The sequence below is a fragment of the Aquarana catesbeiana genome, linkage group LG01 (genome assembly GCF_042186555.1).
Source record: "Aquarana catesbeiana isolate 2022-GZ linkage group LG01, ASM4218655v1, whole genome shotgun sequence".
In the NCBI taxonomy this organism is placed as follows: Eukaryota; Metazoa; Chordata; class Amphibia; order Anura; family Ranidae; genus Aquarana; species Aquarana catesbeiana.
The window spans coordinates 893879767-893906114 of NC_133324.1; the positions used below are offsets into that span (position 1 = coordinate 893879767).

Sequence of the window (26348 nt, forward strand, 5' to 3'; positions counted from 1 at the left end):
GTAGGTTTTATCTGTTTATTATGATCATTGTTTTTTTTATAAGTCAGGCAAACACGAATAATGCATTTGAATATTTTGTATAGTCATTTATGGCCACCAAGCGGTGCTCTAGGCTACTTTCCGTGCTGTCATTTGTCTTTCTGAAAAAAAATAATAAATGCAGTTGTTTATAGAGCTCTGTAGCTGAAGCTCCCAAACACAGCTGAATAACTCTTTCTCTGTTAAGATGTCAATATTTCAGTTAGAGAGACAAACTGAAAGTAAACATTATCAACTGTGCGGTCTATGTTTAGAAAACCCATAATTAGAGATGGGCTGAACACCCCCTGGTTCGGTTTGCGCCAGAACTCTCGGACATCACAAAAGTTCGGACCCAAACCTCGAACCCTAATAAAGTCTATAGGACCCGACCTTAAAAAAAAAAGTCCCCATTTTATATGCAAGTCAATGGCCATAAAAAGAGTAAAACTTTTAAAATAGATTGTTTTCAAAGGAGCAGTGATTTTAATAAAGCTTAAAGTGAAACAATAAAAATGAAAAATTCCTTTAATTATAGTGCATGGGAGGGTCCCCTTAGCCTGCCTGTAAAGTGGCGCATCTGTACTGTTTATAGAACCCGCTGCAGCAAAACTGACATTTATAAAGAAAATAAATGACATTTAAATCGATTTTCCCTGCATGCTTTCTTTATTTTGTAAACAACGACTTGGGGAGCCAGTCTGTATGATGATGCCACAATTTAGTGCACTCAGAACAAGATTAGAGATTTTTTGGATAAATTGTGGTGTCTCTTTGGCAGACTTTGGATAGAAATAACTATGTTTTGCACTATAGTGAGTAAGCCTTAAGTGAAGAAGCCAAATTATAGTACACTCAGGCCAAGATTAACATTTTTTTTTAGATAACGTCTGGTGTCAGTTTTGCATACTTTGGATAGAAGTAACAGGTGCGGTAACATTGGTTTTTGGGTATTGGTGGTGCCTTCACACCGTAACGCTATAGAGGCACTATTGATGAAATCAAGAATTGGCGTTGCTGTAAAAAAATTATTTTGATGCCCCGGTCAAACAGTTGTGGAACAATTGGTCTTTGTGTGTTGGTGATGCCTTCACACTATAACCCTAGAGGTACTCTTGATGAAAGCAATAATTGGCATTGCTGTAAAAAAATTTAATAATATGCACCTGTCAAACAGGTGTGGAAAAATTGGTCCAGGGCCAGTACTAGGGATGGGCTGGATGGGCAGCTAGTTGGAGGAAGAGGGCGCTGTCGGCCGGGTGTAACCACGCCCAGCACAGAATGTGTTGATGAGTGTCCCAATGTCTGTGTGACATCACCAGATCCGCCCCCTAGCCTCTTGTTTTTTTCCTCCCTGCTCTGGACAATGTGGAGGTGACTCCTCCTCTGTGTTGTGACCCCTCCTCCTGTTCCCTTTCCCTTGGGTCCCCTCCTCTCCAGTCCTACTGCAAAGTGAGTGGTGTCTCTCTCCTCTGTCTCTGTGCTGCTGAGGCTGCCACTACTCAGCTAACAGGTGACCTTCTTTCAGGCATGATATCACAGTTCTAGCCGTGAAGACGTTCTTTCTGATTCTGTTTTTATTAAGATGAGGTGCAGACTTGTGGCTCCCATGCAGGGCTGTCTTTTATCAGCATTGGGATGCATGAGCATTGTGTGCATCCCTGTGCTAGCACCCCATTCATTTCTACTGGGACATGAGGTTGCATGCACACAGCCTCTGTATTCCAATATGACATGCAGGTTTGGATCCCAATAGACATGAATAGAACACTGGCACAGGGATGCACACAATGCACAAGACAGTCCTGCACAGGACACACATGTCTGAATGGGCCTAAACAACTCATGTACATAGAGGCCTAGTGATTTCCCCAGCTCCCCAGGCATCGGAAACAGACAGGGATTTTACACAGGAGCTACTAAGTCTGGACATGGATTGAAATTCAGCTGGTTCACCAAGGACTGTATGAGTTTCAATCCATCTATGGCCATTACTGCTAAAGAGAAGTCGATCTAATATGATCAACTTCTCTCAAACCAGCTAGTTGGAATTTTTTCCTTTGATCTGCAGTGCTAATCAATGTATTCTGACCACTATCACAATGTAATGTCTCAGTTGAGAGGATTCCTCCATCCACCTCACTTATGTGGATGAGGGGATCGGCTCAGTTGTTTTCAATCAGACACTAACTGATCAAAAAAACTGATCCATCTATGGCCAGCTTACCATTCACTATACAATCTGATTGTACAATATATTTTGGATTTACCACCAACTATGTAGTACAAGGGCCTGCCTGATTGGATACTACTATTTGGATAATGAATTGTTTAGGTTTGTCCTCATATTACAAAGTTTTGGTAAATCGAAGAGAAATTGTGCAGAAATTGTACAATCAGATTGTAAAGTGTATGCTCACCTTTACAGTTCATTTGTATGAGTTCTAAGAATGACAAATGTTTTCCCTGACACATTGTCTAAAGCTGGGTACACACTATTAGTTTTTTTTTTGTTCAGCCTGCTGGAAAAAAAAACTAATAGATCCCTGCATTAACACAAACAAGGTGGATTCAGACTCCTCACTGATCAGAATACACTGATCAGCGTTGCAGCCCACTGATCAAAGGAGGATTTCCAGCAGGACCATTTGACAGAAGCCAAGGTCAGCTTCAGCTAGTTCTTGAGCTCCATTTACAATCTTCAGAAATCACCCTTGGGCAGCCATTATTGCTATTATTCCTTATTGGCTGTAAACCCATCCATTATTAAAGTAATCTAATTGACTCTGTGTGTGTGTAATACTGGTGTACTCTGCAACCATTCCATATGTTTTGGTGCGCTGCACATGCTTCAACTAGCTCCGCCCCTTGCTCAGGAGGGGGGGGGGGCGCATTTCGGCACCTTCACCCTGGGCACTGAATTACCTTGTCCCACCACTGAGTTGGTCCTTGGGTGTTAATTGTGTCCATGAAACCTACACCAAAAAATTACTTCAAGATAAATACAACACCCACAAAGCTAGACAGTCTTGCAGAGATCCCAAAATCACTTAATCAGGGACATCAGCATTAGGGGCTTGATACTGTAGTGGCTGTTAATCCAGGACTGATTCATTCTGACAAATGTCAGCTGGTCAACGGAGTCTGTGGAGAGACATGCTCTTTTATCTGTCACAAAACCAGTGGATCATCTACTGGAAAGCTCCCAATGTCTGTTTTTGCCCCTATGTAATTTTCCACCATATGATGCAGACGCTGTCAATGGGATCTTGAAGCTGACAGCCCTGGGCACCATGGACACAAAAAACTTTTGAAATGCATCACTTAGGTGGCCCCCTTCTCTGCTCCTCCTTTGACCAACAGAAGCCTATAGAAGAAGTATTCAGAGCATACTATACTGCACATGGACATACTTTTCAGTAAACCAACATTTCTATATTAAAAATTCTTTTTTTAATGGTCTCATTTAATATTCTAATTTTCTGAGATACTGAATTTTGTTTTTTCACTAGCTGTAAGCCGTAATCATCAAAATTAAATAGAAGAAATGCTTGACATATATCACTTTGTGTGTAACGCATATATATAAAATATATGAGTTTCACTTTTTGAATTGAATTACTGAAATAAATTAACTTTTTTATGTTATTCTAATTTTTTGAGATGCACCTGTAGATGGTATGAAATTTGGACGGTTTCAAGGGGACCTGTCGAATTTTGATCCATCTATGGCTGTGCCCATTCCTGAGAAGTTGATCTAATAATCAACTTCTCACAGATGGGCTTGTGGAATATTGGAATATTCTTGTTTAATCAGCTCTGCAGCACTAATCAGTGTATTTTTACATCGGAGGAGTCCCCACTGTCAGAATACAATAACACATTGGCTAGGATTCCTCCGTCCACTTTACTTATATGGATGGGGGAATCCTGTCATGTATCTGGCTGGTCTTAAACCTGGATTATTATTATTATTATACAGGATTTATATAGCGCCAACAGGTTATGCAGCGCTTTACAATATAAAAGGGAGACAGTACAGTTGCAATACAATAAATTACAATAGGGTTTCAGAGGGCCCTGCTCATAAGAGCTTTCAATATAGGGTGGGGTAGTCAGAGTAGGAGATAGCCAGACAGATTGAGGTAGAGAGTTTCAGAGGACGGGAGAGGCTCTGGAGAAGTCCTAGAGATGAGCATGGGAAGAGGAGACAATGGAGCTAGAGAGCAGGAGGTCTTGGGAGGAGCGGAGAGGACGGTTTGAGTGATATTTGAAGAGGAGTTTGGTGATGTAGCTCAGGGCAGAGTTGTGAATGGCTTTGTATGTAGTTGATAGTATTATGAATTTAATTCGCTGGGCAATTGGAAGCCAGTGTAGGGATTGGCGGAGAGGGGTGGCAGACACTGAGCAGTTGGTAAGGTAGATGAGTCCGGCAACAGCATTCATGATAGACTGAAGAGGGGAAAGCCTATAGAGATGTAGGCCTAGGAGAAGGGAGTTGCAATAGTCAAGGCAAGAGATAACAAGGGAGTGAATGAGTAGCTTGGCGGTTTCATTAGTTAAAAAGGAGCAAAATTTTAGAGATATTACGAAGGAGAAGTCTGCAAGCTTTAAAAAAAGATTGGATTTGGGGCTGAAAGGACAGGTCAGAGTCTAGGATTACACCTAGTACCCTGATGTTAGGGCAGGAATCCTTCCGGTTCTGTTCCTGCAACTCTATTCACACTGCCAGGTGAACATCTGAGTCTTTGCAGAAAACACTCTGCTTAGTGCTTCTGCCACGTGGACTCTTTAGCTCCACCTGCCTTCCAGCTGCAGTCAATCTGTGCCCGTTTGTGTGGATTTGTTCCCTGGGTGTCTGCCTTCCTGTGTGAACTGCTGAACTACTGGTTTTGGACTTCTGCCTGATTTCGTGATTACACTTCTGCCTGACAATTCTGCTTCCCTCTGCTTGCCCTTGACTATCCTTCCAGATCCTGATTTTGTGCCTTTTTGCCAGATTTGTTGCTGACCCGGACTGCCTAACTACGCTTATGCCTCAACCCTGAGCCTAAGCTCCACTACAGACTCTACCTTACAACAGGCACCTTACAAATACTTCCATTATATTTTTGATCAATCTACTAGCTGATCAAAAAAAAATCGATCCATGTATCTCCAGCCTAAGGCATTTTCTAGCAAATAACACGTGACAAATTATAATGTGGGAGTACAGATCCTGAAAGGGATACAACGTTGTGAGACTTCAATTGGATATTTAAAAACCACATTGTTGTATGTTACTAAAATTCTTGTCTTTTTGGAAAGTCACACTATATAAGGAGTTTGGGGAAATGTCAAATCTCTCAATCAGTGCCTACATGCTTGGCACAATGGGGTTTTGGGTACATTTCCAAAGCCCATCATATTCCCATTAGAGCTGAGCATTGTAAATACCACCAGTCTTAGCTTTCACAAGCTCTATGAATGATTTTTGTACCATACTATATCACTATCTACAGCCTGATACTTAGTGAAGAATCAAATTATGGTCATATATCATATGTTGACAATGTCCAATGGGCAGGTGTCACATGGAAGTCTATGGAGCATCATGAGATCATTTTATAATCACATCCAGTGGACGGCTCATGCTGTGAAGTCTTTAGAGCATCATGGAATTTGTCTTTTGATTACATGCAAGTTGGAAGATAGTCCATTTCTGAAATGCAGTAGAATTGCATTATAGGCATTTGGGGTCATGGTTTTGCATTAGAAAATGTTCTCTTCTTGCCCAGATAACATTTACAGAAATGTCATATTTTATTGAAATCACAGCCAGTGTTGCCTTAAAACCTTTTCTATGAATTAAAACAGATATGCTATATATTCTTTCCTGTGTTTTACATACACTTTCATTTGGCTCATGAAAAGAGGTTCAAAGCGTGAGTAAATAGTGACTTTTGGCTTCTGTACCTCGCTTCTTGAACCTGGTGGTTTTTATTTTTAGAACAGCTTTCTAGGCAGAATCTCAACACCTTTGGAAGTCATAACAAATCCTGTTTTATTATTTATGCATTTGGATACAGCACATGGGCAATAAATGTTTAACAAATATTCAGCCTTTTCCTGGATTTTGAAGCTAACAAAACCAGAGGAGATATTCTCTTGCACACGTAACCCAAATTTGAATGCTTTTTTACAAAGTGGTATTGCAAAACTGGTTCCCTAAACAATGCAGTGATGGTACAATTAGTGGCCAGGTTGGTGGACATCTGACATCACACAAAAGTATAAGTTGTAGGTGTCTGCAGTGAAAAAGTAGTTAGGGCTCATGTAAACAGGTGTTGTTTTGCTGCTTTTGAAACACACTTCAAACACAGGTCATTAAAAGCATGTTGACTATTAGTTTAAGGCAGGGGTTTCCAAACTTGATTGAGCTTGTGGAACGTATGATCGCATGGGAGGATGATATATCTGAATCACATAAACATATGTGGACGGTATGGTCTCATTTCAGATATTCTGATTTCGACCCCTTTAACTCCACTAATGTCCGAGATCCCTATTTTGTCCAGGATCGTCCCATGGTATCCCCCATGCCCCCCTTTTTTCCCATTTTTCTTTCTGCTTTCCTCTCTTTCTCCTCTACCTCTCTTCTTTTTATTACAATTAATACCATTTTTTTCTGTACATGTTCATCGAAAGCTGGTAACTTTACATTACCTGCTAACCCAGGTATTGTATCCTTAGCTAAAGTGTTTTGGAATCATGCCCTATCATTTGCATCAGTGGGAGCAATAGTGTTCCATCATTTAGATCAACAGGAAGAATAATGTTCCTGGGTGTCAGTGGGAGGAATTATGCCCATTTTTAGTGTCAGTGGCAGGAATAGTGCCTCATCGTTGATGCTTTGAGATTAAATAGTGCTCCATCATTGGTATCAGTAGGAGGACTAGTGCCTCGTATCGGTAAGAAGAATAGTGTCTGAGGGCCAGATAAATGCAAGCAAAGGGCTGCAGTTTGGAGACCACTGGTTTAAAATGGGAATGGCCATACATGGATTAAAATTTGGCTGCGGTAGCACTTTATGGCAATTGTTTAAATTTGTATGTAGCGCTGGTAGATTTGCAATCTACCACACGTTAGGTAAATTTAGTATACACAAATTTAGTAACTTGTTCGTTACGTGTTTCCATGCTGACCGGTGGGTGTCGCTGTTATCACTGGTTAGTGTTGGAAAGGCAACGTGTTGAAGCGTATGGATGCTCTTCTGTCCCGGAGACAACTCGGTGGAGGTGGTCCTCCGAGTTGCATTCTGGGTGAGGGTATTTATGGGACAGACGCCATATTTTGGGGTTCGTTTTTCAGCCACCTGGCCGACAGGTATGCGTTAAGGAGCTACCTCGTGGTCCTCCGTTCCAGTGGCCCACGATACTACGGTGCAGGTGTGGGTCCAGAGGCTTGTCTGGGGCCTACCACCGTGGCCGAGGAATGGTCCTGAGCTGTGGCGAAGCTGGCAGTGCTACATACTCCCCCCACTATAATAGACGTTGTCCCCAACGTCTGTCCAAAAAAACAGTGACAATAACTCCCAAGCCTGAGAGTAAGCATTTGAGTTTCTTATAACTTTGGATAGACAGAGAGAAAAGGACAGTAAAAGACACTATAAGACTTATATCTATAAAACATTATGTTTACATCCACAAACAAAACCACAGTATGATTGTACACAACCTCACTATCTAACTAGCTGAAAAGCCTCCCAGCTTAATATAAGATCCGATGATCCCTGAAAAGAAAACATAGTTACACACACATATGTACATCCTACAGAACATTAGGAGCAAAGCCTCATTTAAAAATGAAACTCTCTTCCTATAACCTATATCAAAAAAATTCTTTAGGAGTCCATCCCTATATAAAATTCTTCTTCTCCCTTTTTTTTTTTATGAAACAAAATTCAGCTAGCAAAAGGAAGTCCTTGGATTTAAACACTGAACAGGATATGTAGATCTTGACCATGCAGATCTCTTTACCCTGACGCTAACTAGCTAAATAACTTCAAAGTTCTTTTGTCCATAGTTACCACTACCAGTAAAACCGGGGATCTGGCAAAGTCAGTGTCTTTCCCTCTTTATCCACTGTGGTAATAAAATACACAACATTGTCCTTTCCCGGCCTGCAAATTACCACTTTGTCAGCATAGATGTGCCGACCAAAATTCCAATGTTCAAAGCATCCGTTAAAATGTTCATTCATCTTAACAGAACATCCAATCTTTCTGAAGGGCTTAGGTACAAATAGTCCCAAACAGCCTCACTGTACCAAAGTTCCCGATTAGCTTCAATCTCCTGCATGATATCCCGGGGCACATAGGGGAACTCCAAACCATACTCTGCCGCCACGCGCTTGTTCAATTTCCTCTGTAAGCGGGCAAGTTTTGGCAAGACCTGTCTCTCCCCATACCAGGCGGTATACAGGAATCCAATGATTTGCTCACCATAGACCCAGCCGGTGTCTGCAGTGAACTAGCAACTTTTGGCAAAGTCCCATCAATAGTACTGTGTGGCTCCACACAGGGTGAAGTCTTCCCAGAACTCAGGGCTGTCCATTCAGGGAAAGTCATAGCGGAAGCAACATCCTCACTTTGTGACCACAATAACTCTTGTGACATAGTCTCAAATAGGTCATCATCACCAGAAAGATCCGACATGGATTCTATTTCCGAATCTCCCAACTCTTCCGCTGGCAAATATTTATTTACAGTCCCGGACACATTCCCCAACAGTGGGTTACCCGTTCCTGACGTGAACTCTGGTAGCTCCGGTCCAGGTAACCTCTGGGGTAGGCCTTGACCACGGCTGCGGGAAGTCTTTACATAGCCCATCTTCCTTTGAGTAGGTACAACAGGAGTAGGCGTAGTGGACGCAGAAACCAAAGTAATGTGCCCTGATGAGACAACAGCAGCAGTGTCTCCTTCTGGAACATTGTAAGTAACAGGCAAAGTGGCGGCCTGTCGCTCTCTCTCTGTAGCAGTAGCAGCTTCTACTGTGGCGATACCTGTTGCCCAATTCATCCGATAAGCACGGGGCGACGTGGTAGGTTGCTCCACAACAATCAAGTACTCTCCACATTGCGGACTTCGGCCAAATGGACGAAGATGCACAGCCAATCCTTCGCATCGATGGCAGATCATGCCCAATCCCTCAACATCTCCTGAGGTAAACAGGACAAACCTCCCCTGCGGTTTCAAACAAACTCCAGTATCCGTAAGCAGAGTTACAGATAGCACAGTATTCATCACGGTGCTTGTAGGGAACACTCTCGATCCCACAACTGGCTGCATCGCCGGAAAAGACATGGCCACACTCTGATCTTCTTAGCACGATGACGAGGCTTCTCTTTTCCTCTGGCGCCAAACACATACCCGCGTCCCACGCGGTAGCAAGTAGGGTAACTCCTCCCACTTGTTCTTCTAGTCACGTAGCTCTCGGGCCTTTTACTGGCGCCCGCCGTCTACGCACTCAGAAATAAAGTCCTGCAGTTTTACCTTTCCTTTTCCTGAAAGATTCTCTTCTTTTCTTTTTTTTTAAAGTCCAGCTCTCTCCGTAAACTCCCGGTAAAACACTCCACTGGGTTGCAAGAATTGACGGTCAACAAATCCCGGACGATGCCCCCACATGTAGCAATAACTCTCGGTGGAGCTGCTGGTTTAAGCGGGTCTGTTACCTTCACTCTGCTTCCCTCTGTTTCACCGGCACCGGGTCTAGGGTTCCGTTGCGTTTACCTCTGGACGATACACGCACCAACACTGGAGTACGTTTTCAATGCTTTATTAAACACTTGACTTAGGAAATAGCAGGAAAGAGACGAAAGGGAAACTGCAGAAGAAACTCAAACATCTTCCTTTAGGGTTCTTTTAACAAATGTTCGGGTAGAATTCAGATATTGTATGGAATGTGCTCCCCTCGTGGGACACACTCCTTGCTCGTCTGGATAGGCCTCTCTCACCAGCCTAGCAGCCAGCACGCAGCACGAATCAAAGTTTCTGCCACAGACTTGCTTGGGAATAAAATCCGTACGATCCTCTGCCACAGGATGTATCAGATTTTCTGTAATGAATGTCAGTCACAGTGCCTGAACCTTTAAGCCAACCCGGCAACACTATGCTGTATAGTTACTTTCGGATACGTCCTCCAACCGAGTCACCAGGCCCCTCTATAGACCAGCATGCTGCGTGATCCCTCCAAGACGGGTCCTCCCCTGGGATCTCCTCAGTTGTCTCTTTCCTGCTATTTCCTAAGTCAAGTGTTTAATAAAGCATTGAAAACATACTCCAGTGTTGGTGCGTGTATCGTCCAGAGGTAAACTCAACGGAACTCTAGATCCGTGTCGGTGAAACAGAGGGAACAGAGTGAAGGTAACAGACCCGCTTAAACCAGCAGCTCCACCGAGAGTTATTGCTACATGTATATCTGCTTCCCATTTTTTATTTTAAAAAATGTGCACTAACTTTTATACAATATGTTGTGTTTGGTTATGCCCTCTGTTGAAGTCGTGATGACGAAACACGTCAGGACATTACCTTACGGCGACCGGAAGTGACGTGTGAGTGTCACTACCAGGAAGGAACAGCCAGATACATTCAACACAGTGGATGCGGTGGATGGTAGACGGTATTCCTTACTGATTGATGATACCACACAGTTTGATTTTTCAACCAAATGGTTGTTACAATTTATGTTGTGGAAGTGTGGTTTTAAGGGGGTGGTCATCTTGAATAAACTTTTAAAATGGTATCATGCTACGTGGAGCCCTTTTTTTACATGACTAAACCATCCTGGGTGATGAGTTGTTTGAGATAACCGGACCAAACAGGAGACACCTGGTGTGTTCAAGGCTTTTGAATTACATCCCTTCGGTGAGTGTAAACCCCTAAGGGAGTGCGTTTCACGTGGTGTGGACTCTGGTGGATGGTATATGCCTATCAATAATTAAGTAGAATCCTTCACCTATCAATTGAACGGTCTCATCCCCATACTACCGATTTATCATATTTTTACATGTGAATGCTGGTCATACTACTTTTTTTGATTGGAGCGCTGCTTTGAGTATTGGAACTTTGTCTATATGGACTAAGGACTTTTTTTACTTACGGGTATACAATGTGTTGTGTTTACACACAAAATAATTCAGAATTGGGGTTGATGCACTATAATTTTTTTTTTATTTATTACAGGTATTTATATGGCACTGAATTTACAAAGTGCTTTACATACTGTGCATTCACATCAGCCCCTGTACTCAAAGAGCTTACAACCTACATACATACACACCTATAATAGGGTCAGTTTGGACAGGAGCCAATTGCCTAGTAGCAAGTTTTTGACGTGTGCGAGAAAACTGGAATACTTAGAGGAAACTTACTCAAGCACAGGGAGAATATGCTCCATGCAAAGTGCTAATTATAAGAACAGGAAGAAACAGAAGACAGGATAGAGCTGCTGGAACACTAGTTTGTCACCCAGTCTTGCTGAAAATACTATGTCATTATTATTATTTATTTTATTGTGCTAATGCATGCTGTGTTAAGACAGACCCAAAATATTGAATGGGCTGCCAACACACAGGAACGGACCAAAAAGCAGATATGTTTTAGTTTTTCCAACACAGTGCATCTCAATTCAAGGTAGTGCTTTACTGTGCATTGTAGTTTTCTACAACATGTGCATTACAAAATGAATGGGACTGCAAGGGGCTAGCACATGCAACATATGTTTGCCAACACGCGGGTTACCGTAGAAGCTGTTCAAAAGGTAATAAAGAATTGAGCTTATCCATGGGTTCTTGTAGAGCAGCTCTCTCTGGGAGATAAATGGGGCTCAAACTTCCACTGATTATCAGCCAAGAAAGGTCCCTTAACAGGAAATTTGTAAAGATAGAAATATATAAGCTGCAACTGCTAACCTCCTTTGGAAAATGCTTGTTGCCTGGGTGTTACACTTATAGCTTCAATAAATTCTGAGCCACTCAAGCATAACACATATATAGACTGGGCATCCTCATATTCAACGATCAGCTATAACATTATGACTACCCACCTAATATGGAGTAGGTCCTCCTTTTGCCACCAAATCAGCCCTTACCTGTCGAGGCATGGAACCCACTACACCACTGAAGGTATGCTGTGATAGCTCCCTCCCCTGGCTTGCTTTCTTCCCATGGTGCATCCTGGTGGCATCTTTTTCCCAGGTAAGCGAAACACATGCATCCACATGATGTAAAAAAACATGATTTTTAGACCAGGCTACCTATTTCCATTGCTCCATGGTCCAGTTTAGATGCTCATGTTTCTATTGTAGGCACTTTTATCTGTGTAAGCAGGTCAGCATGGGCACCCCCGACCAGTCTGCAGCTCAGCAGCTTCATGCTCAACAATCTGCAATGCCCTGTGTATTCTGACACCTTTCAATTGGAACCAGCATTATCTTTTTCAGATATTTGAGCAGTAGCTCTTTTATTGGGTCCCCACGTGCATCGGTTCGCTGGTTTTTCTTTCTTGGACCACTTTTTTTGGTAGGTCCTGACCACAGCAGACTGGGAACATCTGCAGAGCTCCAGTTTTTGAGCTGCCCTGACCCAGCCGTCTAGCCCAGGGGTCTCCAAGCTTTTAAGATAAAGTCAGTTTACTGTCCGTCAGAGTTTGGGGAGGGCTGGACTGTGGGTAGAAATTGTCCTGGCAGCAGTGAGAGTAAACAGTGCCCTATCTTTGATATTAGGTGGAGGAATAGTGCGTCATTTTTGGTGTCAGCGGGGTGGGGGTGGGGGGGTAGTGTATCATATCAGTGAGAGGAATAGTGCCCCAAGGGCTGGATAAAGGCAAGCAAAGGGCTGCTTCCAGCCCCCAGGCTGCAGTTTGGGGACCACTGGTCCAGCCATTACAATTTGGTCCTCTTCAAAGTTGCTCAAGTTTCTATGCTTGCCTTTTCTTTTTTTGCTTTGCTTCTAACACGTCAACTTCAGGGCCAACATGTTCACTCGCTGCCTAATGTATCCCACCCACTTTCAGATGCCACTGTAATGAGATAATCAACGTTATGCACTTTAGTTGTCCTAATGTTATGGCTAATTGATGTATATAGATTGTAAATCTCTTCAATGAGGATGCCCAAACACTTGGTGTTCTATGAAATGTGCCTGTAATATGGGCACAGATGAAAAATAAAACCTCTCAGGGGCTGTAACCCTTCAGTTGGGTTTTATTGCTGTCAATGTCTCCATTTAAAAAATACATTTTAATAAATGTAAAAAAAAATCCCCTGACTGCCTGCAACAGTAAGGGCTCTTTCACACGGACGATCCGTATGTCCGTTTTTCATCCTTCAGTTTTCGGATGAAAAACGGACATACATGTATCCCTATGGAGCGTCGGATGTCAGCGGTGACATGTTCGCTGACATCCGACCCAAAAAGTGTAATGGAGGAAAACCCTACTTTTCCATCCGTTTTCGGATTGGGTGACGACGGACTCTACGGTCCGTCATCACCCGATCCCCCATAGCGGCGCTCTGACAGGCCTGTCGCTGCACAGTGTGCAGCGGCGGACCTGTCATCTTCCTGCTCAGCGGGGATCGGCGGAGCAATCCCCGCTGAGCAAGCGGGTGTTCACGGGGCGAATCATCACTGATCCGCCCCATGTGAAAGAGCCCAAAGTGAGGTAAGGGGAATCTACCAAAAGAACATAAAAACGTCATCCATTAGAAAATCGGCCCACTGAATGCATGGGTGTATTATGACAGGGATTGGTTATCTCTATTGGCTGAGTGTTCTCATGCATTTTTTATATTTCCAAAAATCCATAAAAACTCTTGTGAAAGAAAATCAGAAGAACATATTTTACCAGCTATTCGCAAACAATTTCATACAGCTACATGTTACACTCACCGGCCACTATATTAGGTACACCTTTTCAATTGCTTGGTAACACAAATTGCTAATCAGCCAATCACATGGCAGCAACTCCATGCATTTAGGTATCTAGACGTGGTGAAGACGACTTGCTGAAGTTCAAACCAAGCATCAGAATGGGGAAGAAATGGGATTTAAAGGCTAAGTTCACCTTTTCTTTTTTTTTCAAAATTCCAGCTCCCCTGTGTACCGATATAGCATTAATGTACGTCTTGAAAAAATCAAACCGCTTTCCATGAATTCTACACAGCCTTACCTCACTCTCTTCAGAGCTGTTTAAACACACTGCTCGATTACTTCTGCCTTACTTCCTGGTCAGACTTTTGGTCAAGACACAGGAAGGAGTTGACCAGCTGAGGGTAGATAATGCATGGTGTGTACCAATGAGATCAGCAGGTCAACTCCTTCCTGTGTCATGACCTCTAGACTGACCAGGAAGTAAGGCAGAGCTAATCAGTGTGTTAAAACAACTATGAAAGAGTGTAGAATTAATAGAAAGAGGATTTATTTTTGCAAAATAAGTACATTAATCCTATACTGGTACATAGGGGAGCTGGAATTTAGAAAACAAAACACAAAAAAGTTGAACAAAGGTGAACTTGGCCTTTAAGTAACTCTGAGTGTGGCATTGTTGGTTCCTGACGGCTGTTCTGAGCATTTCAAAAGAATTACTGATCTACTGGGATATTCACACACAACCATCTCTAGGGTTTACAGAGTATGGTCTGAAAAAATATCCCGTAAATGGAAACTGTGTGGACAAAAATTCCTTGTTGATGAGGGGAATGGGCAGACTCAAATAACCACTTGTTACAACAAAGGTATGCAGAATACCATCTCTGAACACACAACACATTTAACCTTGAAGCAGATGTGCTACAGCAGCAGGAGACCACACCGGCTGCCACTCCTGTCAGCTAAGAACAGGAAACTGAGGCTACAATTGGCACAGGCTCACCAGAATTGGACAACAGAAGTCTGGAAAAATGTTGCCTGGTCTGACGATTCTCGATTTCAGGTGCAATATTCAGATGGTAGGGTCAGAATTTGATGTAAACAACATGAAAGCATGGATCCATCCTGCCTTGTAACAACGGTTCAGGCTGGTGGTGGTGTGGGGGATATTTTCTTGGCACACTTTGGGTCCCTTAGTACCAATTGAGCATTGTTTAACCACTTCAGCCCCAGAAGATTTTACCCCCTTCCTAACCAGAGCACTTTTTACAATTTGGTACTGCGTCTCTTTAACTGACAATTGCACGGTCGTTCGAGGCTGTACCCAAACTAAATTTGCTTTGTTTTTTTCCCCACAAATAGAGCTTTCGTTTGGCGGTATTTGATCACCTCTGTGGTTTTACATTTTTGTTCTATAAACAAAAAAAGAGCGACAATTTTGAAAAAAACAAAAAACAAATATTTTTTACTTTTTGCTATAATAAATATTCCCCAATTAAAAAAAAAAAAACAACTAAATTTCTTCATCAGTTTAGGGAAATATATATTCTTCTATATATTTTTGGTAAAAATCGCAATGAGCGTATATTCGTTTGCCCAAAAGTTATAGCGTCTGCAAACTACGGGAAAGATTTATGGCATTTTTATTATTTTCTTTTTTACTAGTAATGGCGGCGATCTGCAATTTTTAGCGGATGCGGCAACATTACTACGGACAGATCGGAGACTTGACACTTTTTTGGGACCAATGGCATTTATACAGTGATCAGTGATATAAAATGCACTGATTAGTGTGTAAATGTGGTCACTCAGTGTGTTCCAACTGTATGGGGATAGGATTGACTAGGAGAGGAGACATATCGTTTTTTCCTACTTAATAGGAACAAACGATATGGTTCCTGTCCTCTGACAGCACAGGGATTTGTATGTTTACACACACAAATCCCCGTGCTGGCGCTCATGCATGCGATCGTGCGTGGCCGGCGGCGATCTTGCCCGCCGGCCACGTGCATCTTGTCCCCCACCGTGCAGTGGGCGCCTGCGCCCTCTGGTGGCCCAAAAAGGGTAGGACGTACCCGTATGGTATAAAGCCCAGGAGAGCCATTCTGCCGCAGTATATCTGCGCAGCATGGTTGGGAACCGGTTAAACGCCATGGCCTTCCTGTGTATGGTTGCGGACCATGTCCATCCCTTTAGGACTACAGTGTACCCTTCTTCTGATGGCTCCTCCCAGCAGCATAATGCACCATGTCACAAAGCTCAAATCATCTCACCACTGGTTTCTTGAACATGACAATGAGGTCACTGTACTCCAATGGCCTCCACAGTCACCAGATCTCAATCCAATAGAGCACCTTTGGGATGTGGTGGATAGAGAGAATCGCATCGTGGATGTGCAGCCAACAAATCTGCAGCAACTGTGTGATGCTATCATGTCAATATGGTTCACAATCTCTGAGGAATGTTTCCAACACCTTGTTGAATCTATGACACGAAGAATTAAGGAAGTTCCGAAGGCAAAAGGGGGTCCAACCCGGTACTAGCAAGGTGTACCTAAAAAAGTGTCCGGTGAGTGTAATTTCACCAGCTATTCCCAAACAACTGCATACAGCTACATGTTATGACACATATAATAACATGTTTTTTGATTGCGCAATGAAAATTGTAAGATAATAATGCCAACACATTAACAAGTCATTTTTGTCTTTATTGTTTTGGTAAAAGTTATGTTTGCAAAAATTAACAAAAAAGCAGAAGGGTAGTTAATCTGGTGTCCACCTCCTCTACAGCAGCACAGGTCAGGTATCAATTGTCAAGAAATCAAACCAAACCATTCCCTAACAAAACCCAACTACCACATGAAAACCTGTGGAATGCGAATTCAGCAGTACAAAATATAGGAAAAAGTCAACTTCGATTTAGCTCTTAAAGATCATTCTTGCTATAAAACTATATAAGCGTTCAATAAGAAAAAACGTTAATTCAATGTCTACAACAGATACATCTTGTAAAAACTCAATAAATTATATATATAATATATATAATTTCTAGTGAGATTTCAACCCATGCGCAAATTTTGTACCTTACTGGGGGAAGTATTAAGCACTGGAATGTACATAATTAGCAGACATTTGTAAGAAAATACCACTCTTTAATTTATTAAAAAAAAAAAAAATGTACAATATTTTCCATATGTATGGCAGAAAACTCACATTTTACGAGTTTTCAAATCTTCTACAGTGCGTGAGTGCTCAGTATTTATTTAAGGAAAATGAGAAAGATGGCAAACCATGGTGCCTGCTACACTTTTTTCAATATATGAGCAGCAATAAAAAAAAAAAAAAAAAACAATAATAATAATAAATTAATAATTAAAAAAAAAGTCAGTTGTGATATAAGTAGCCAAGTCTTCCAAAAGTGTGCTTACTAGAAAACTATGAAATTCATTTTGGCACCCAAACGGGGAAAAAAAAAAAAACGCACAACACCACATGGTGGGGAAAAAAAAAAAAAAAAGAGAAAAATGCTTTGGAAATATTTCATATATAAATGTATCGGCAATCTTTTATATGTTACTAAACAAAGGGGCAAAAATCAAGCATGTGTTGGCTATTTATAAAACAAAAGCAAGACAAAAATCTTCACATTAGAGGTGGGTAAACAGGTGAAAAAAAAATATATTTAAACAAATACTTTTAATACTTAATTTAGAGACTTTTGTTTATTGCAATATAGTAAAAATCTGTTTTCTTAATGCAGTCCAGGATAAACAAAATAAATACTGTCAACAGGTTGATGCCAGAGGATTTTCTTCATGACCTTTTTCGAGGTTACTCAAGAAAGATGAGAACCAAAACCCAAATCGGAATTTACTGGAGATGCAAAAATATTCCATATTGATCACGTGGGTATCTCATACACCACACAAGTCTTCGCCTGGTCACTTTCTTATGGCCTGTAAGCACTCCTCCTTTGACAATAAAGATGTAGCCATGTTTTTCACGATACATGAAGGTAGAAATTTGATAAATATAAATTAGAGTATTTTTTTTTTTTTTTTAAAGAAAAAAAAACTAGTAAATAGTATCCGTGCCAGTTTGTGCTGTGTTTTTCTGCCAAAACAGCAAATATATACATACAACCATATGATGCAACTAATTAGAGGACTATACATTTTTACAAGTTCAGGTATTTCTGAATAAACCTTACAAACAAAAAATGAGTAAAATGTATGGACTGTTAATAAGTTAAAACATATAATCTGTGAGTGTAAAACGTGTACAGTAAAGCTATAACTATGTAAGAAAAAAAAAAAAAAAACAGGTTAATAAAGTCTATAAATAACTTTACAAATATACAGGGTAAACAAATATTTTTAAAAAAAATAACATTCGTGAAAATAAATTTATATATGACTAGATCAGTGTTATCCTAGACTGCAATGTGTAACTGTGAGATAAGATCTTTCTCCGAATAGATGGCTGTGAGTATATTAGTATTTTTTTTATATTTATATATATATATATTTATATAATATTCAATTTTCAGTTTTATATACATTATGTACTTATGCTTATTTACACTGTATTTTGCATAACAAAAAAAGTTTTGAAGTAGATGGCATGCTCTGCTTTCAGGTATCCGAAACTATTGATATCTAACAGAAAAGCAAATATTTAAATCTGAAAAAAAAAAAATCAATCTGGAAAAAGTTCTCTGCAGAATAATTATTAAATAAATTAAATAAAAATAAAAGAAAATGTAACAAAAATAGAACTTAAAAAAAAAAATATTGGATGATCCATTTTTTTTCCATCAAAATTGATTTGCCTTAATGTTTACAGACTTGCAATTTACCTTTGCTGTCTTTTACGCATAGTTAAAAAGGATCTACCTGAAAACGGATTTCTGATTGGTTTGCTATGGGTTTTGGACCACAGTGGACTTTGCGCTTAACCATGTTAGAGGTATGCAATTATGGGGCATAATGTAAAATGTCCAAAGAGGTTAAGATTCCAAAGAGTTGCACGGACCTAAGAGCTGTGTAGTTCTGTAACAAGTGACAATTCATAAGCTGATGTACTAACTTCCATCTCTGTGTATGACAAGCATTTCCTGCAAGCAGAGCTGAATTTCCGATCTACTCCCAAAAAAGAATAAAAAAAAAAAAAAACAGCATTAAAAGTTTACAATCTTTACAGGCATGGTGTATTTGTACACATTCAATTTTCTCCTAAAATTGCAGGCACAGATTGGTTTGCTCATTGGCAGATCACTAGAGGTCCCATCGCTGGGCGCCCTAATGTTAACATCCTTCTCAAATATATATATATATATTTTTTTCATATATTTCTCTCTTTCTCTGTATCATGGCAGTTCCTTCAGGCCAAACAGTGCTTCTTGACTTAGTGTACAGCAAGTATCACGACTGGGCAGGCCTGTCCATATGCCTCAAGTCTACATTCCTTCTTTCCTGTGTGTCTGTCCAGGTAAAAGTCATGTTCTAATGATGCCACTGTATTGCTGGTGCTTGGGAAGACAGGGCTCGTCTGGAAGAATGTCATGTGCAAAGACTGAATCATCTCCTGATGAACAAGTGCTGTGACTGTCCTGGCACACTGGTGAATACTGCTCAAATGGCACAGAAAGGTCAAGGTACTCCTGAAATAGAGAAAAAAAATATGTTATAACAGTGGCTTTAATTATTGCGATACAAAAATACTATAAAAAAAAAAAGCTACACAGCTGCAGTAAAAGCAGAATTGTAGTTACAGAAGTTGTGATATTTTTATTCTAATGCATAGAAGGTTCTACCTTTTGCACTTGACTGTGCTCATTCCCAGAATAAGTTGCCACAGTGAGACACTGCAAAATATTTATTTTTATTTATTTTTTTAAGATTAGGATGGAATTACATTTGTTTTTTATCTGCAGATACCATATCAATAGCATCTTCTCCTAAGGAAGTGAAATAGATTTACGAAACGCGTTGAGCATTGAAATGCACTTGCATTTGGCATTTAGTTAATTTGTGGTATTTAAATACTTATGTTTGTGTGTTATTTGTGGGGCTCTAATTATAGTAGATCAGCTAGTTTATGTTACTGAGGTATGTCTTATACATAATTGTCCTATTATAATAATACCTCTTTTTAATTATATGGTTGTATGTACTGTACCTCAAACAAAGTCCTGTGGCTACTTGATTATCGTATATGATTGATTTGAGATGGAGGTACATCACTTCACACACTGGAACACCTTATACAATTATAGGACAGAATGTGGATTGGTTAACACCTCTGGCAAGTTTTTATTTCTTTCTGTGTCCCTGATAGGTATATTTGCCCTTTATATTTGTCCGGGTGACCATTGTTGTTACAGCCGGTGAAGGGAAATGCTTCTTTATGATGGTCTCCAGAAGAGGAATAGAGGGGACCTCTTCCAAAGGTGACAATGGTTCCAGTGAGCACTCTCTAAGATGGCAAATCTCCTTATTTACTGTTGTGTGTCCAGGAGAAGTGGGGGGAGATTAAAGAAAAAAAAAAATGCGATTTGAAGGAAAAACGTTGGCTCTAGAGCCACTTCAAGACCCTCTAATATACATTTATGTTACGGGTTTGAAGTTGTTTATCGGGGTTACGGCTGAAGCTGTCAGCCATAACCCCCGTTTTTCTTTCTTTCAGCTGCCAATTCTCTTTCAGATAAAAGTGAATTGAGTGGCTGATTAGCCAGTGGATCGCTTTTAGAACAACTAGACGGCCATAGTTGGAGACCCCCGATCTAGGAGGACCGGAGCAATGTCATGATGTCACTACTGGTCTAGGGTGGATGTAAACAATTTTATGTTTTTTAAAATCAATGTTTTTTTATTTTGATGCTTTCAAGCGTAGAGAAGAGATTTTTGCTATTTGTATCTGGCCTGTGAAACATTCGTTTGGGGAAGCAACAAGAAATAAAAGGAAATCTCTACATTGGGAGGAGAGACCTTCTTTAGACAGTTGTCACTGAAACATTGGTCCCCATTGGATAATTTACCCTAACACCTTCCTCTGGCGATAACTGCAAAATTTAAAATTTTCTCTCAATTTCTGTTTTGGAGACAATGATCATCAAGACAAGTAGAGAGGTGAGGTCTCCCTAGCATTAACACAGACTGCGTGGACCCAACCTTCCCTGCAAAACTAAAAAAATAAAAACTATATTTACAAACACGTTAAAATTGTAATTCTTGATTGGCATTTGTTAAACCAAATTTTTTTTTTTACAAAACTATTGATAAGTGTTTCTTAAACCAATTATTTTTTTACATAACTATTAATAAGTGTTTCTTAAACAAATATATTTTTTACATAACTATGTAAGGGATGTTTGTTAAACCTGCCTAACTTTAACAGAATGATCTCACTACTTGGAGGGGGGAAATAAAGAAACCCAAAAATTCAAACACACACACGCACAAAAACGTGACCAATTTAATGCCAAACATGATGCATTCATGTCAGAATTGTAACTTAATTTTCTAAGAATAAGGGAATTGCTGTGATTCCACCAGAGTGCAGAGAGCTCCGATCAATAGGCACTAATCACTCAGAGGTAGTAATGGAGATTGCACATTTCAGAGTCACGTCATTCGTTTCACACAAATTGCTCCAATTAAGGGTAAGAAAACAAGGTGTCCCTGCCACTAGCACAGAGAGTCTTTGTGTAGCCGAGTCTGGGGAATCTGAACACGGAGTCCTGCAGCACGCCACCAGACAAATGGGGCTTGTAGCTTTTTCTTTTAAAGGGGAGTAATGCTGTGGAAACGGAGCAAGGCTAATTGGCGGAGATGTCGGTACACAGACTGTACAGTAGTGTGTTGTTCATGACTGTAGGTAAGGGCGTCAGACTCGGACACTGACACTATTGTTGTCATAGGCAGAAAAAAGCGCCCATTGTCACCGCCTCTTTCTATAAATACAAATATATATGCATACATATAATACATTTAGGGCAGCCTTACATGGCTTACTTATAAAGGAAAGTTGTACTAAAAGAAATACAGCCGCTCCCACTGCCAACGTCCTCAAAATCTGGTGCGCTCTGTCAGGATTACTTTGGGTGAAGGTCCCAGAACAAGCAGAATCAGAATCATGATCTGCACACTTGGTGTAGGAAAGGGCATCAAAGTACTGAAGCCATTGGAACAGCAAGACATTCAGGAGAATGGCATTTGCAAAAAGGATGGGTCAGGATGGGCAGTCTCCATATTTTCTCAGTGCAAGTTTTCTGGGATCTAGTATGTCAAGTTAACTACTCTGAACTTGTTTCCTGTTCAAATTCTGAGAATAATGGCAGTCAGCTGGTGCGGGCCTTGAGGTGAAGAAGATCAGTGCAATAATTCTTCACTCTAGTTCCCATCCTACCCTCTTGACACGGATGGGGACTAGTTTTTCATCACTGGAGCCTGTAGGCATTTTTGGCTGACATCCCACTGGTAGGTCACCTCCTTAAAACAGAGCATTTCCTGAACCTAACAATACTCAGAATGTTGTGATAATGTATACACGACTTTACAGTATAACTATTTTTAGTAATAATAGGAAAAAAAAAAGTGCACCAATATTTGAACAAGAGAAGCTGCCCCTTTCCTTTAACCACTTGCCCACTATGCCCAATGGAAAATCTGCCTGTAGCACTGTTTCAGGATGAGTACATGGGCATCATACTATGCGATCACAGACTTGAGTTGATGCCTGCAACATATGAGGGCCATTTTGCGATCTGTATTACAGAGGTGGTCATAATATATGCCTTTTTCAAGAAATAAACTACCCGTAGGTATACAAGATGCAGCTGGGTAGAGAACATTTAAAACCTATCACCACCCATTTGGTAGTTTGATACAAGAAATGGAAATTTCTAAAAAAAAAAAAAAAAAAAAAAAAAAAAAAAAGGGTTGACCTACGTCGATGTATGAATGATACCCTTATTCACTTTTGTTGCAAAGGTGGTCACAAACACAATGCAGATCAGAGATATTACACTTCTGTGATTCAAAGGATATATCTTTATGTCCAGTGAGGTTAATTGCAGCTCTAAACTACAACTCTGTCTCCGACAGCCTGTATTAACCATATGATGTGAATGGAGCATGTGTGTAATGTGCTGGCATCAAGTAGCATCATGCCGCGTCTCTGGACCAGACAACAGTATATCTCCCATAATTCACCCCTTCCTACAGCTGCTATTCAAACTCCTAATGTGCTGCTACTTCAAATGTGGGACACTTTCTCTTTAAAATATCTGGCAGTACACCATCTTTTTTTGTCCCTCTTTCTGAAACTGCCCCTTTACTGGCTGCTTGTTGGAAGGTTAGTTGGGGCACCACAGAATAGCAATGTCACAAATCGTCTAAGACCAGGGGTCTCCAAACTTTCTATACAAAGGGCCATTACATTGTCCTCCAGACTTTAGAAAGGCCTGACTATGGCCAGTGAAAGTAGAAAATGGTCCAGCATCAGGAGGAGTAAATGGAGCTTAAGGCTTGGGGGTCAGTGGGAGTAAAGAAATTACATAGGACCTGTGGTCAGTAGGAGGGGGAATGGCGCCTCAATATTGGTATTATTTGGATGAATAGTCTGAATTGCTGGTGTCAGTGGGAGGAATGGTGCCCCAATGCGTGTGTCAGTGGGAGGAATGGTGCCTCAATGCTCTTGTCAGTGGGAGGAATGGTGCCTCAATGCTCATGTCAGTGGGAGGAATGGTGCCTCAATGCTCATGTCAGTGGGAGGAATGGTGCCTCAATGCTCATGTCAGTGGGAGGAATGGTGCCTCAATGCTCCTGTCAGTGGGAGGAATGGTGCCTCAATGCTCCTGTCAGTGGGAGGAATGGTGCCTCAATGCTCCTGTCAGTGGGAGGAATGGTGTCTCAATGCTCCTGTCAGTGGGAGGAATGGTGCCTCAATGCTCCTGTCAGTGGGAGGAATGGTGCCTCAATGCTCCTGTCAGTGGGAGGAATGGTGCCTCAATGCTCCTGTCAGTGGGAGGAATGGTGCCTCAATGATCCTGTCAGTGGGAGGAATGGTGCCTCAATGATCCTGTCAGTGGGAGGAATGGTGCCTCAATGATCCTGTCAGTGGGAGGAATGGTGCCTCAATGATCCTGTCAGTGGGAGGAATGGTGCCTCAATGCTCGTGTCAGTGGGTGGAATGGTGCCTCAATGCTCGTGTCAGTGGGAGGAATGGTGCCTCAACGCTCGTGTCAGTGGGGGGAATGGTGCCTCAACGCTCGTGTCAGTGGGAGGAATGGTGCCTCAATGCTCGTGTCAGTGGGGGGAATGGTGCCTCAACGCTCGTGTCAGTGGGGGGAATGGTGCCTCAACGCTCGTGTCAGTGGGAGGAATGGTGCCTCAACGCTCGTGTCAGTGGGAGGAATGGTGCCTCAATGCTCGTGTCAGTGGGAGGAATGGTGCCTCAATGCTCGTGTCAGTGGGAGGAATGGTGCCTCAATGCTCGTGTCAGTGGGAGGAATGTTGCCTCAATGCTCGTCTCAGTGGGAGGAATGGTGCCTTAATGCTCGTGTCAGTGGGAGGAATGGTGCCTCAATGCTCGTGTCAGTGGGAGGAATGGTGCCTCAATGGCTGCATTCAGCCTGTGGGCTGCAGTTTGGAGACTATTGGTCTAGGCATGCCAGGAGTCACAAACTGATATGTCCATGGACACAAATCTCATACCTCAAAGGTAGGCAGAATAATCAGATTTCTCTTTATGGCTTTTTTAAAGCACATGTCTGATATCAGAAACAATACGCAAACCAGACTTTGAAATGAAAGAAATGTATTAAAACTGCATGGCGCTGCCCAGCTTATGCAATATCTTCATCTTGCCCTCTGACAAGTGGTTACCTACTGTATCCTCCAGTGCATTGATCAGAGGCTGCCTGGCTTTTCACTTTCTGCCTCTGATCCATACATTTGTTTTAGTGCTTACCACTCTACAGTGTAATGATAGCAGGTGTTGTACCAGCCAAGCAATGCCACAGTAGTTGTCAGGCATTTAGCGTATAGTTTTTATTTTTTTATATTTCAAATATGACACTCTGACCTTGTTAAACTAGAAAATGTCCACAAAAGTAGTGATAATTACTTACATCAGTAGAAGTTACAGTAAGGGTGCGGTCAAGGTCTTCAACGAGCTGCTTGAAGGTGGGTCTTTGTGATGGTACCGCATGCCAGCACTCTCTCATTATCATATACCTGTCAAAACAAAGACCGTCAGTGGCTAAAAAGTCTAATATTCCTTATGCCCATTCTACAAACATGGATTGCTCATCCGTTTTCTTACATACAAATGTCAGCCAACCCTAAAATGTTTCTATGCTGCATTTGTCCAGGATGCATTTCAGCTTAGAGGGCTAATCACATAGTACTGAAGGGGCAAGTATGGTTACTTGAGTATGGTGAAAGTTCCCTGTAGTATTTAGCTATAAATAATTATTTTTTTTTCTCATGAAGAATAAACTGACCTTTTAATTTACATATTTTGGTAAACCAAAGGCATTATACTTCCTGCGGGAAATCTGATAATTTTTGTCTTTCCCCCGGTTGTAGCAAAAACATTTTTTGAGTCTAGTGGATGAGACCTCAGACTCTAATGCCACGTTCACACGGCCGGACTTGCCGTCAGAAAAAGTCCGATGGGAGCTTTCGGTCAGACATTCCGACCGTGTGTATGCCCCATCTGACGTTTTCTGTCTGCATTTCCGATGGACTCAGATATAGGACATGTTCTAAATCTTTCCGTCAGAAATGACGACGGAGTGTAGCCTGTTGGCAAATCCGGCCGCGTGTATGCGGCATAAGAGTTGCACTGAGTGGTTGGGCTGGCGCATCTACATTAAGGAATCATTCACATTGGCGTAATATATGCTGCGTACAATGTATAGTTTTGTATGCATACTAGTCTATGGGTCCATTCGCACAGCTGTGTATAGCAGCATAAATCTTCTGCTGCGAATAGCAGAAAGTGAAAAATAGGACACAGCTGTGTCTGAGCATATTTTACGTTGTATGCATGTAAACAGTTATGCTAACATTTACTTTTACATTTTCTCTTATGCTTTGGATACTCCAATAGTGAGCTCTCCCTGACACCACTTTTTTGTGTTCATTCTCCATTATAGAAAATCAATAAGATTCAAAAGGGAAAGTGAGAGCCCTTCATAATGGGCACAGCAGGTGTGCAGACCTGGGAACCCGGCACAAACATGGTGGGAACCCTTCATAATAAGCAGAGCAGATGTGCAGACCCAGGAACTTGGCAAAGAGATCCCAGCAGAGTCCCAAAGAAATAGAAGTAACTGGAAAAGCTTTTTACTCTCCAGCATCAAAACCTGAAATATTCTCTTTCCAACATCTACCAAAACCTGAAATAATAAATATC

General features: G+C 41.3%; 1 protein-coding gene across 6 annotated transcripts in view; it reads right to left on the bottom strand.

The window, feature by feature from the left end:
- Positions 1 to 16609: 16609 nt before the first annotated feature.
- FGFR3 (fibroblast growth factor receptor 3) overlaps positions 16610 to 26348 on the bottom strand; it is a 146822-nt gene continuing 137083 nt past the window's right edge. For all 6 annotated transcript variants that reach the window (XM_073610931.1, XM_073610930.1, XM_073610929.1 and 3 more), the window contains exons 17-18: positions 25057 to 25162; positions 16610 to 19584 (exon numbers count right to left, since the gene is read on the bottom strand). In XM_073610931.1, the coding sequence (XP_073467032.1) occupies positions 19420 to 19584; positions 25057 to 25162 (271 nt within the window). In that variant the 3' untranslated portion in view covers positions 16610 to 19419. The remainder of the gene's footprint in view (positions 19585 to 25056; positions 25163 to 26348) is intronic.